This window comes from Phoxinus phoxinus, assembly GCF_949152265.1.
Source record: "Phoxinus phoxinus genome assembly, chromosome: 2".
NCBI classification, from domain to species: Eukaryota; Metazoa; Chordata; class Actinopteri; order Cypriniformes; family Leuciscidae; genus Phoxinus; species Phoxinus phoxinus.
In genome coordinates, this window is record NC_136877.1 from 34,093,209 (window position 1) to 34,107,240 (window position 14,032).

General features: G+C 37.0%; 2 protein-coding genes across 7 annotated transcripts in view; one reads left to right on the forward strand and one right to left on the reverse strand.

Annotated features, from left to right (window-relative positions):
* The window catches only part of coro2ba (coronin, actin binding protein, 2Ba), a 38,969-nt gene that overhangs the window by 4,499 nt on the left and 20,438 nt on the right, over nt 1-14,032 (reverse strand). Inside the window, exons 1-6 of one of the 4 annotated variants that reach the window (XM_079599991.1) lie at nt 11,774-11,904; nt 10,004-10,204; nt 2,674-2,790; nt 1,954-2,103; nt 1,281-1,445; nt 472-588 (exon numbers count right to left, since the gene is read on the reverse strand). In XM_079599991.1, the coding sequence (XP_079456117.1) occupies nt 472-588; nt 1,281-1,445; nt 1,954-2,103; nt 2,674-2,790; nt 10,004-10,204 (750 nt within the window). In that variant the 5' untranslated portion in view covers nt 11,774-11,904. Of the gene's footprint in view, nt 1-471; nt 592-1,280; nt 1,446-1,953; nt 2,104-2,673; nt 2,791-10,003; nt 10,205-11,773; nt 11,905-14,032 lie in introns of those variants that run through there. The other 3 variants (XM_079599990.1, XM_079599989.1, XM_079599988.1) reach the window with 3 other exon arrangements.
* itga11a (integrin, alpha 11a) overlaps nt 10,051-14,032 on the forward strand; it is a 95,885-nt gene continuing 91,903 nt past the window's right edge. For all 3 annotated transcript variants that reach the window (XM_079599954.1, XM_079599953.1, XM_079599955.1), the window contains exons 1-2: nt 10,051-10,183; nt 13,224-13,268. The gene's annotated coding sequence lies outside the window, so the exon portion shown is untranslated. The remainder of the gene's footprint in view (nt 10,184-13,223; nt 13,269-14,032) is intronic.

Below are 14,032 nucleotides of genomic sequence, written 5' to 3' on the forward strand. Positions count from 1 at the left end.
AAGCAACCAGCTTCTTTACCCATATTCTCTCTCCAGTTTAGCTACACTTACACAGAACAATTAATGTGATTCTCACACAATAATTACAGGGAAGATGCTGAGAAGAAAACAATGACTTTCAACGATCTTAATCTTTAGGGTAATGCAGACATCAGGGACAATGTGTATTTCTGGATGAGTTTTGTAAATGAACACACGCACACACGCACTTGTTTTTCTGCCATTGTGGAGACTTGACTTCATTTGTCTTTATACTGAACTAATAGTATTTTATAACCCCTAAAACTATCCCTACCCCTGACCCTCACAGACACATTTTAGCATTTATATTTTAAATTAGATCATATTTTTTGCTTATCAATTTTTTTTGTTTATTTTCCTCCTTGACTGGTCCCACATGATTTCAGGTTTAATACCCTTGTCGGGAGTGATCAGGTCAAAACCTGACCCACACACATAGGTTGTCCTCACCTGGTCCCAGAGAGCAATCTGGCGTGTGTTCCAGCGAGACACACCTGTCGTTAGGAGTCGTTTCATGTTGCCTAGGAACACAACACGGTTCACTTTGTGGTTTTTAAAGTTTGCCTCCTGCTTGACAATATAAAACAAAAACAAGTGAAAATTTCAGTTCTGCAAACAATTTTCTCAATAGTGCATTTACAAAATAAGGGTGCATGAAAAATTATGGTTATTCCAAAAATTCACAGTGATGATTGATATTTTCCCTTTGGATGTCAGTGAAAAATAGAATATTTTAGAACATAAAATTAATTCCGGGTGTATGGTTATATGAATAAAAAAATACGGTTGAAATATTTTGGGGTTGGTAAGATGTTTTAATGTTTCTAACAGAAATGCTCAACAAGGCTATTATACAGTAAGAAAGTAATACTGTGAAATAATATTACAATTTAAAAGAACTTTTTTCTATTTTAATATATTTTAAAATGTAATTTACTACTGCAATGGCAAAGCTGAATTTTCAGTAGCCATTTGACAGGAGCTTCAGTGTCACATGATCCATCAGAAATCATTCTAATATGCTGATTTGAAACAGCATTTATTTGAAATAGAACTCTTTTGTAACATTATAAGTGTCTTTACTATACTTTTTAACCAATTTAATGCATACTTGACGAATATGAAGAGTGCAGAATTAAGTCAATATCAGATATTAGAAGGAATGTGATTGAAATTTGCCATGAGTCTGTCTGTTTACTTCGGACTGTGAGTGTTTGAGCGCTGCATATACTGAAATACTAAACACACGCAATCCGCACCTGTAGCACTTTGCCAGAGCGGGGCTCAATGACGCGGAGCTTCTTGTCTTTGCAGCTGGTGGCCAGCAGACTCCCCTCTGTGTTAAATGACATACAGAGGACCACGTCTGTGTGGCAGTCAATCATTTTCACCGGCTCCCCAATCTCCAGATTCCAAATCAGGATCTACAGAGAGACAAAAATACCAACAACACATTAGTCATACCTCAGATACAGTCTTTTGACGGTTTTATTTCTGTGAGTGGCAGTATGGTAGCCTGGCTCCGCCCGAGAACGATGGTTCCCCCTTGAGAATGATGACGTTGAGGTCGTGCTCTAGTTTGAGTGACATACGTCACGAGACTCACGACCAAACGTTAGCGATTGGTTATGGCAGATCCAGAGTGGCTCTGGGCAGATCCAATAGTTTTAAACTTCAACAGAGTGCCCGTCAACAAGGAAGTTAACGCTTGTCAATGGAGAGAGGCCAGACTCTCTGTACAAATGAAATGTACGAGGGTCTGGTAGGACCAGGCTAGCAGTATGGGACTTTCATGTTCATTCTGTGGACAATCAAAATAAGTTTTCACATACAATCTTGAGTACCAACTGTCCACACTGTCCATGTTTTAACTTTATAGCTCATATTATTGAATTTGAGACTGTCAAATTCGGTTGCAAAAGATTTTAGTACCTTGTAGTCATAGCCAGCACTGAAGAGAATCCCACTAGTGGTTGGGTGCCACTCTATGAGGCCCACGCGTCTGCTGTGACCATACAGTTCTAATACAGGCTCTGTCAAATTCCTTCTCAGTCCTTCATCAGGAATCTCCCATATTCGTACCTGACACATTCACAGACACAAAGATGCAGGACTAAAAAAATGTCACCTTTAAATCAACTATATCAAGATAGAAGGTTTAAGACTCTGATGTCAGGTTAGTTATAATTATATAACTTCATAAATGGTTAAATCAGTCTCATATGACAAATACAATGTAACAAACACGGAAGCATTAAAATAACTGTATTTACCAATCATAATCCAATTCAGAGCCATCTGATAATAATAATAATAACAATAACAATGTGTTTACTTGTTCTATCCCTGTTATGATTTTCGCCACGGCATTTTTTTTTTTACATCTTTTTGTGTTTTAATTTTTTTATAAATTTATTTTTATTTTGCAGGGTCACTTAAAATTATCTATGTAAATCAAAATCACATTGAAATGACATTTAAATATGTATCCCTTTCCTAATATATCCCTATTACTTGATGTGACTTAAGGTTCAGTAAATAATACTTTATTTAAGTGATATATTTGGTCCTGTTATATTCATATTTCAGGTTTCCAGTTTATTATTTTTTTATGATACTGACTGATTTGACCATCATGAGGATTTTACTCACAGAAGAGTCCTCTGAACAAGACGCGATTATGTTGTCATGGAAAGGATTCCATTTGATGTCCAGCACTTTGCCTTGGTGACCACAGACCTTTGGATAATGAGGGTCGATACGGCCAAACTGCGGGAGGAAAGTACAGGTTACTGATCTGATGGTTTTATTTACACAAATAAAAGTATGTATGGACACACATAACAAAATATCTGGATAGTTGAAAACATTCAAAACGCTCCATTGTAATACACATAAACGTCCACTGTGTGGAGCTACATAACTACAGTCCGTAAGCTGACCGTCAGTAGTAGACAGGATGGTAGTCATGATGTCATGAATGTTTGATGCCACTTTAGTCCATTGACCTCTTTCTGAGGTCCTCTGGGATTTGTAGTTCAGGTCATGCATGAGTGCATCCTGAGTGGGCTGCTTGTGAAAGAGTCTTCATCTACACGTCAGGGCTTCAGTGCAATGCAGTGATATAGTACTGTTAGTGCTGTGATATCAGAGAAGTCATTTCATTGTTGAAGAAATTTTGTAAGCTTGTGAATTCTTGGTCAAGAACAGAACAGCATGTGGCTTCTTGGTTGGATATGCAAGCAATGAACTCATAGAAGACTGGCAGTCACACGTTCATGTCTGTGCTCTCTGTGCTATTCTACTAGATTAGCATGATGGAAATCTGTGTTAGATTACGGCATTAAATTAGCACAGCGATTGCTCGAGGGGTGTTTTTTAAATATAATTTTCTTGAGCGAGGAAATGTCTTGATTTCCCACAGGAGATCAAAACTCAAAAGAACACTGAAAATGGCCGATTATAAAATGCTAAAGCCTTTAACTACTGTGGCCAAAATCGGTTATAGTTTGCTGTTCAAAATGTTTGCCTGCATGTGAGGATTTCTGATTTGCCAAGGTGTTTTCCAAGACTATATATAGCTCTCAGACTGATCTTGTGCTTATTCGAACAGCTCATCATTGCCTCTCACATCATAACAATGTGAGAAATTAAATAAACATTTTCTTGCACTTTTGTGATGAAAGATGTACTATAAAATCATATTGGGGGGGCACCTTGTATTCCAAAACGTACATTTTTAGAACTAAGATGAAAAATGACTCAAACAGGCTATGAAATTAATAAATTATAAAATAAATAATAATGCTATTAACAGCACAGCAGCACAAAAATATAATAAAGACTTAACGAGACTTAAAAACACTTAAAGACTTAACCAAAACTAACATTATCAGTGTAATGAATGAAAGTACAATATAACATCTTTAATGATCTCTTAATTGCATTAAATGCATGCATAATGATAATTTAATGGCATTTATTGCATTTATTACATCTAATATACAAACATGATTATGTATGATTTTCTCTGAGGGACATTTTCCTATATATGCACAGGACAAAGTTTTGAAAGAGATGCTTTTGCATTTTACACCTATTTTTCTTTGCTTCTCAGTTTCCGCTCTCTGATTATTTATAATTTTTCCTGTTTATTGTTATTCTGTTGTGTGTGTGTGTAGGAGTGTGTTGGCAGTGAGTGGTTGTTGAGATAGATGTGTTGGCTGCAGATCAGACTGAGTAGTCGCTGTCTGAGATCTTAGAGTCAGAGACAAAAGGAGATAATATATTTAGCCACACCCTCTATTGTGAGCAGCACAATGATGCGTGAGGAACAGCCATGTGATTACACTAATTATGATGTCAGTGGATGTGCCTCTAGATATATATATATATATATATATATATATATATATATATATATATATATATATATATATATATGCCATAACTCTAAAAGCACAAACACAAATATGGTGTTTTCTTATAGGGCACAAATTTAACATCCTTAGCAGAGAAGTTACAAGGCTTTGCTGAGTCATTAGTCAAATCTAATTATGGAGTCAATATAACATTATTATGGAACAGTCCATAGAGTATGCTGTAAAATAATTTCTGCTCCTCTCAGTGTCTACTGTACAGATATTTAGAAGTTCATGTTCGATTATGATACTATTATGAGATTTTTATTATTGTAAAAAATCCCTGATCCCACATTAAACACCTTCCTGAATGCACATTTCAGGGCTAAAGTTTGTCATTTTTCTTTCCAAATAATATGCTAAATACAATAGTGCATGAGTAATGACTCACTATCTTTCTAATCTGGCTGCATGCACTAGACCTTTACTAGAATATAAGCGGCAGAGACAACATTTTTCTTAATGCAGGTTTATATCGTATAAACAAAAAATACTTACAATATCAGCATTTTTAACTAGCATAAATGTAAGATAGCCTGCCTGCACACACTATATGCACAATATTAGGATATTTTACTCATTAATTAATTACTTGATACAAACTGATGATTGGCAGTCTAATACATAATTCATATTCTATTGTAGATATTTAGAGAGAGAAAGATGAGTCTGTAGATTTACACTACCACATCCTCAGAAGATCTAAATGACTGGCCAGTGCTACTCTTTTCTAAAGTCTAGACTGTTAAAAATTATTTTGCTTCTTCCAAGCCCAACATTTTCCATGGTTCCTGAACAAAATTCTAAACAAAGGGCATTACAGTTTTCTGAGCTTACTGTATGTTAACTGAGGCATTATTAAAATGGGTGTGGGTCCAGTTAAAAGCACTTTTGGGCATGTTAGTCTGAAATGGTTGGCAGTTTCCTATCTGTGTTGCCAGATGGCCCAACTCCCTCTTGTGTGTGTGAGTGTGTGTGTGTGTATGTGTGTGTGTGTGTGTGTGTGTGTGTGTGTGTGTGTGTGTGTGTGTGTCTGTGTGTGCGTGCCTGACTGCTTGAGCATTTTAGATGGGAGTTCTGAATTATTTTAAGAATTATGATATCATCCCAAACCATTACAGCACCACCTCACACATCATCATTCAGAGAAGTTTCTGTCAACAGCAGCTTTGCAGGTCAAGGAAAGGAACGGTTTCATTTCCAAATGGTTAAACAGTTAATGATGACATCATCGCGAATACCACAGTCATCTATTCATGCTCGTTTTTCTCTTTCCCTGGGCCATCTCATCTTGGTTTCTGAATGCAGTTTCCATTCCACAACTGAAGCTCCTTTGTTAAATGAGGAATTCCATTTGAAAAGCCAATGTTCTGCCATTATATTTTTCCCATGTGTCTATACTGTATCTCAGATGTATTATGAGAATTGCTGATCCTCCTTAATCAGACGGTTGTCTCTGTAAAATAGACTAATTCAGACTAATGCCTTGGTTTGAATAAAAAGTATTAGATCAATTTAATGAGCTATACACATATTACAACAAATACGAAAGTTGTTACTTTAAGAATAAAAGTTGGCTAAATGTAAACATGTTAAAGTTTGTATATTAGTTAGACCTATCATGCAACTGAGTTTGAACTATTATCACTTGTTAAATAGCTTCACAGTGATTTCTATTATATCTATGCCAGATTTCAGTGACAGTGAACTTCTCAGCATTACAGTATGCATGCAAACTTTGCCGGGAGCTGTCAATGCTAGGCAGAGAGAGAAAGAGATGCAAGGGAGATGGAGGATGAAGAAGCTGGGAAAAACAGAGCCCCACGTGGTGTCCAGAGAAACACACATGCTGAAGTCAGAGGGACTGAACTCTTTTTCAAGGCCAGCATGGGAGCTCAGTTGGAGTCACAAACACTGTGGAATGAGCCCATGAAGAGCACAAAGCTGGCCTTCTACGTGACACTTTAACTGGGTGACTCTGAGTGTTCATCACAAAAGTGCTATTGAGAGTTTATCCAAGTTGGCTGAGAGCATGACCAAGGGTCTGCAGGACCACTGGGCAGTGTAGCATGACCGGATGCGCTCAAGAGGAGGAACAGAAGAATAGACAGAATAAAGAGAGAAGATGACTGGAGAGAAGAATGGGACATCAGAGGCTCTGTGCCAAAAATTCTCATTGTCATGTCAATGATAAATAGTGTGCGTGTCATTTTTTCTGTCTGTGCTATTCTTGCAGTTTGGCCACTTGCTGTGAAGGTGGAATTTGGAGGTACATTTAAATTCAATTGCATTTTGTCTCAGTAACTTGGTTTTTCAGAGCAAAGAAAATAATTTAAAGGGATAGTTAAACTAAAAATGATTTCATTATTCACTCACCCTCATGTTGTTCCAAACTTGTATGACTTTCTTCTGTGGAACATATTTTTAACTAATGGAAGTCAATGGTGACCAAAACTGTTTGGTTACCAACATTCTTCAAAATCTTGTTTCGCATAAGAAAGAAAGTCCTACAGGTTCGGAATGACATGAGGGTGAGTAAATGATGACAGAATATATATATATATATATATATATATATATATTATCTCTTTATCTACAGAAACCCCGTCTTCTTTATGAAGCAGACATATAAAGCTGTTTTGTTCTGGCCAGAGCACACTGATGTCCACATCGTTGTAGTCCACGTTACTGTTATATCAACATCAGTGATCAGCAGCTTCCAGTGCTTGTCCTTTTTACAGCATCAAAGCCTGCTTTCTGGTCACTACAGTCAGGCTTTTGGTCAGCCTGTAAACAGGGTAACAGAAAGCTTTCTTTAGAGCATGTCAAGCCACTGGGTGAAGGACTTCTTGGTTCTATAATATAATAATAACCTTTATTTTCTATAGCGCCTTTAACTACATCTCAAAGCGCTTTACAGAAACAAATAAAACAACAAAAATACACCATAAAAAAATGCACAATCAAAAAGTTATACAAATATTCAATTAAAACCTAAAAAAATGAGTTTTGAAATAAGATTTAAAAATGATTAAAAAAGAGATTTTGCTTGCCTTATCTCGATTGGTATGAATTCCATAGTTTTGGAGCTATTGAAGAAAAAGTCCTCTCTCCCCTCAATCGTAAGTGAGTTAAAGGAACAGTTAAAAGTTTCAGACGAACGAAGGTCACGCGTTAGCGTATATGGAATTAAAAGTTTGGTCAAGTATTGAGGTGCCAACCCATGTAAAGCCTTGTAAGTAAGCATCATAATTTAAAAGTCTAGCCTAAACCTAACGGGGAGCCAATGCAGAGACTCCAAAATGGGAGTAATGTGATCTCTTATCCTAGTTCTAGTAAGGAGAGTTTAGTCTAGTAGTTCTAGCAGTCGAGTTTTACACCACCAGCAATTTGTTTAAGGTAGCTTTGACACTCCAGATAACAAGGCATTACAATAATCAATACGGGAAAACACAAAAGTTTTAATTAACCTCTCAGCAACAAAGAAAGACTATGGAGTCTTTCTCTATGGAATAGTCTATGGAGTCATGGCCCATGGTTCATGCTCAGAGGGTGATGGAGAAAACAAACATGTGTGGTCTTCCAAATGATTAAACTACATCAATGACCTTACTGGCAATAGGGCAATAACAAAACATTTAGCTCATTAATGTACTCTCTGGAAGGAATATAACCCTGTTGAAAGATATCATTTTGTTCAGAACAGCATGTAGGTGATCGCATAAAAGGCCTGTGTATCGGTGCAATGGGAACCTAAATCACAATAAGAAAATGCATACAACACTATAACAGAGCCAACTAAATTGTTTAACAGAAAGAGAGTGAGAGGCCTGTGGGTTCCTTTAAGCGTGCACCACATGTGCATTTATAAGAACAGGGCAAGGGATGACTCATCTATGTTTTTCCACTGTTCAGTAACCACTGCTCACGTTCTCTGCACAAATTAATGTAAATGTGAATTTGTACAAGCATCCATTAGCACTCCTTCATTGTATTGCTTTATTTTAGACAGATTTTATGCATAATTGCTGTAAAACGATTACCGTAGCTCGTTGCATCAAGGTTCAGGAGCACTCTTTAACCACAGTTCAATTTAAGTCATTAACTCTCAACTCAGATAACTAAGATGCACCTTTTCAGCAATGTCCTGCAGCTGGGTTTGCCTGGAATACTTAAATTTTTTTTTATAAATATATTGTATGAAGGGTTTGATGTTTGTAGGTAAGTAGGCTAGGCCTAAACAATTTCATATGCTTTGACTGTTAATGACGGTTTTTGCGCATAATTATCTGTTTTTGTTTTGTGTAACTTAAAAACTTTATTAACATTAAGGCGAACCCCATAGAACATATTCAAATAAAACAAAAATCCATGTTAGGATGACCCAATTAACAACACTTGTATGGTCTGGTCTCCCTTATAAACACGAATCCATTGCTCCATTTTAAACCTGCCGACACCATGTGACCAAAATAAGCAGAGCCGGACAGTAACGTAGTACATTTACTTGCGTACAGTACTTAAGAGCAATTTTGAGGGATCTGTACTTTACTTGAGTATCATTTTTGGGTAGTACTCATGACTTTACTCAAGTACATTTGAGAGGCAAATATTGTACTCTTTACTCCGCTACATTTCTATCCATAACCGTGAGTACTGAGTACCAGTTACTTCTTCTAAAAAAAGAAAAAAGAAAAGGAAAAAAGAAAAATCTCGGAAACCCTCAATTTGTTGTTTCCCTCTCAAACGTGACTGGATTGTGGAGGCGCCACTGATTGGGACAGCCTATCAGCAATCACCTTTCAGAGGTGTGGTTCAGAGGTGTGTCAGAACATTGCTATATTGCCTTCTTTGCTGGTTTAGGTTTATTGATTTGATTGATTGATGAAAAAACAGAGAAACTCACATGTACACACAATTGTTAGCTGAATTTTCTTGTCTGATATTACACATTAATGTAAGCTGAGCATTTGCTTTGATGTTCTTGAGTATGCGGTGTGTTGCACAGTCAGGTTCAAATGTGGGTGCAAAACATCTAGCAGAGGTTTGTCAGAGCGTTGCCATTGTGCTATTGCCTTGTATTGCCTTAAAAAAGCAACATGGTAAAAAGATGAAAATGACTTGATTTTACTTTCAATTCCTTTTACATTATCCAAGGTATTAACATTAAAAATTCATAACTCCATGTAGGACGTTTCTGTACATAAATGTAAGCACTGTGGCAGTAGTAAATGCAATATTTAGAAAATGTACTCTTGTACTCTTGATACTCAAGTACTTTTAAAAACAAGTACTGACTGTGGTACTTTTACTTAGGCTACTTGAGTAAAATTTTGCAAGTATCTGTACTTTTACTCAAGTAATGAAGCTGTGTCTGTCCGCCTCTGAAAATAAGCCTCTTAAAAAGGTTAGCAAGCATCATTCATGCTGCTGATTGTTCTGGTCTCTGACGCCCTACATTGTGTCGGTCATTAATTTAGTGCAACCATAAGACAAACTGTCTAGAGAAAGCACTAGTGTTAAGTGCGCGCGCGCGCGAGCTGCGTGACTGTAGTGGTTACCTGAGTGATCGGGATCACAACGAACGATCCTCCTCCCGCGCTCTCCGTTACTATGGCGAGGAACTTGGCGTTGACCGCGCAGAAATGGTTGTCATGGACGTTCTTTGTGATCGGGATGCCCTCGAAGCAGTGCTCTCGGTTCGCCACTTTGCCATAGACGTTTCGAAACTTGGAGCTCCGGTAGGTCGGCCGCCATGACATCTGCAAAGCACATGCAAAGACAACAAGCTTAGAAGTGACAGCGTTTTTTTTTTGTCTTTAATATTCATTATTATGTAAGCTGTGAGGTGGACAGAAGAAGTGTTTATCAAGTCTACACTAATAAAAAAATGGTTCTAATATAACCGCCACCCAACCAAATCGGTTTACCTTCATTATGTAGCCTATAATGAAATACGTAAGGATTATGAACATGTGAACTGATGCTTTAAGACTCCCTTTACCCTTTATACGTTGTTGCAAAGAACCAATGAAGAACCTTTCTGTTTAAAACAACATTAAACATGATAAGTTTTAATCAAAAGATTGCTGTAGCTTTTACAAGATAATCTTTTTGTTTTTAAAGGGAAAATATATTATTAAGGTAAATTATTAAGTTATATTTGGCATGATACCAGTGGAAAACCTGAATCTGTGTTTTCGCAATAGACCAGCAGGATTGAATGAACCAAATGACACAAAGTAAACACGACTAAACTCAAACCAACATCCAGAACCTAACCATTAACCAGTCAAAGATCACTTAGGCCTTTTTGGAAACTCATACACACATCATGTCAATAGCCTAAATATATAACATCATATGTCCAATGACACCATGATATGATAAGTGAAATACAGATTATATGAGTAATATGAATATTGGACCAGATAGTGCTGACTTGGCTCCATTTTCCAGTATGAAACTCGTTAGAAGACTCTGCCACTCAAACAGGAAGCGGTTGGTGGATGCTTGTAAAATTTCACTAAGAACTCAAACCACCGTTTGTAGCCTAAAGGAATGCGTAAGCAACAATTTAAGCTCTAATGAATGAGACGGTGCCATTCAAACTAAAATGAGCAGTCACAGTGATTCGAACAGATAATGGCCAGAAGGAGAAGAGGAAGTGTTAAATCACCAGTGTCTGATCTGCATCTTTTTGTGAGACTGACATCACTCATGACTAAAGGCTGCATTGTGAATATATGTGTGTTGTGTATGAGCAGCACATGCATAACCTTTATAGTCTTTAGTTTATTTGTAACATTTATATGTTGACTGATTGGGAATTATACTAGCACGCCTAAAAAGTTTGGCTAGTCGCATCCTGTTAGCAGTGAGGCATGAAATTGCATCTATCTGAGATCTTACTCCATCATATTACTTTTTCTTACATCCACATGTCTAATTTTCAGCTCTCCCACCATGTTGAATGTTTACAGCTGTCGTAAAGCATTCAGCGGTTTGTGTGCGTGTTGTCTTGCCTGCTTAACCATAACCGAATCAACCAGAGAGAGGCCTTGGTGTGTAGAGACTGAGCTGTGCCTTTGAGATTTGCATACAAGGACATTCATTCATTTAATGCTGCTCGTATGCACTCGCTCACTTCCACGTATCTCCAAAAGACACAAACAGGCCGCTATCTATCTGTGTACTTTACACAAGTAATAAGCCTATTTCTATACATAAATAAGCAAAAATATACTTGCTTATTCAGTATGAGAATAAAATAGATCATATTTATTATTATTTTCATGTCTGATTCCAAATTATTGAGGCTAATTTCCTACCTTTCCTTTGGTTTTGAGTTGACCACCCTCTGTATTCTGCAATCATCTATAGAAAGAGCCTGTATCTTCTCCGGCTTCCTGCGTGCATGTAGTTTGCCGGCCTGAGTTACTTGCATCTGTTTCTCTCTTTCCCTTTTTCCTCCCACAGCCTCCTTTCATCCCTCCCTCACTACTTCATTCCCTCCCTCTTACCAGGCCCAGCCCCACATGCCTCCCAGACACAAGTTGTTGCTCCATCCTCTCTTTATGTCAGTGTTTGCTTATTAATGTCTTTCAGTTTACTGCCATTGATCAGATTCCTTACCATCTCATTCAGTTTATAAAACATTGATCTAAAAGACAGCGTTATATAGAGAGTTATATAATAAGTATGATGCAACTGCACTCTGTCTACTTATGTCTGGGGGAAGTGTCCTCATTTCCACTGGAGGATGATTATTGTTTTATGCCCATCCGCTATGGTAGCTATGGTCTTGAAAAACATAACAACCATCTTGTTTCTGAGCTTTCTCCCCATCTATGTTCATATTTTTCTTCTTTTTTCTCTCTCTCCTCTAAATGTCCAGTCCTCCAGATGTCCAGTAAATATTATGTTCTATATTTAATATGAATAGATTTACAGTTGGAAATACATGACACGATTAAAAGTTTCAGCAGTAAGTTTCAGATGTGTGTCATTTACGAATACAGATGCACTGCAAGCCATTTTGCATTTTATCAGTACCATTCACAAGTTTGGGGTTGGGATTGGTAAAATTGTCAACATTTTTGCCTGTCTTTATACTCATCAAGGCTGCATTTATTCGATCAATAATACAGGAAAAACATTTTTTATATTTTTATTTTTTATATTGTGAAAAATTATTACAATTTAAAATTCGTTTTTAATATATTTTAGTTTATAATTCCTGTTTTTCGCGGAATTTTAGCATCATTACTCCAGTCTTCAGTGTCACATGATCCTTCAGAAATTATTCTAATACGCTGCTTTGGTGCCCAGGAAACCAATTATCAATGTTTTTATGTCTTATTCTTATCAATGTTGAAAACAGTGTGCTGCTTAATATTTTTGTGGAAACCGTGATACATTTATTTTCCCTGATGAATAAAAAGTTCAAAAGACAGCATTTATTTGCTGTCACGTTTGATAAATTTAATGCATCCTTGCTGAATAAAAAAATATACATTCATTAAAAGAAAATCGTACTGACCCCAAACTAGAACCATAGTGTATATTTTCTATATTACAGATATATTACATATTAATAAGTATGATGTTCAATTGCTTTAGGCATAATTAGTTTCAGCAGTTATGGTCTGTGAAGTCTACAGCTGAAGGTTGACCATGTAATCACGTTCATTGTATTTAACCAACCAGTTAGGCTATGTTTACTATGTTACTTGTTAAACAGAGTATATGTTTTTTTTCTTCTTTTTTTTCTTCTGCTAGGACGTCCTAAATTGACCCCATACATGCCATTGATGTGAGAGGCTGGTAAGTTGTTCTGTGGTTGGTTGATTTACAGTTTCTCAAATAATTATAATGCTATGTGATATTATTAGAAATAAACAGGAGAATGATAATAAGACCTTGGGAGCGTTCTCAGGTCTATGATAAAAACAAACGTCTTTCTCTCTCTAATTATGTTGAATGATTAAATGGTATATTTGGCTATAGCTCTATGCAGACAGACAAGATTTATTTAACTTTAGTGCGACAGCACTCTCTCCCTTGCCTCCCCTTCAGCTCTGCTCTCTGTTCACCATGTGTCAGTAAAACACCCTACAGATATTTTGTAGTCTGGGCTGTCTGACTGTTGCATGCATTCATGAAAATACTGTCCAGAGAATATATATTGATGTCTAGCCCCAAGGAAAGTTAATATGTTCATTTTAAGAACATCTCTATATAGGGGGTAGAGGTAGACCTAAAAAAGGATGTGTGTGTACGCATGCACTGAAGGCTTAGTCTCACCCTTAGATGGCACACCCAAGGACCGCCCACAGTTTGTTTAATGACAGTCTGATGCATATTGCCCACAAAATGGCAAGATTTGGCTGAAATTGTCTGTGTTAATGTGACTGGCTGATGCCATGTAACTTCTGGCAGTAAGAGCACATCTGAAGCACTTGTGAAGAAAAGGTGCAAAAATTGCACTTTTAGGGGTACAACAGCTTGTCACCCGGACGGTACCCATTAAATGGGGTAGGGGAAGTCGTTGTCTTGGCCTAATGGTGAGAGAGTCAGACTGGTAACCC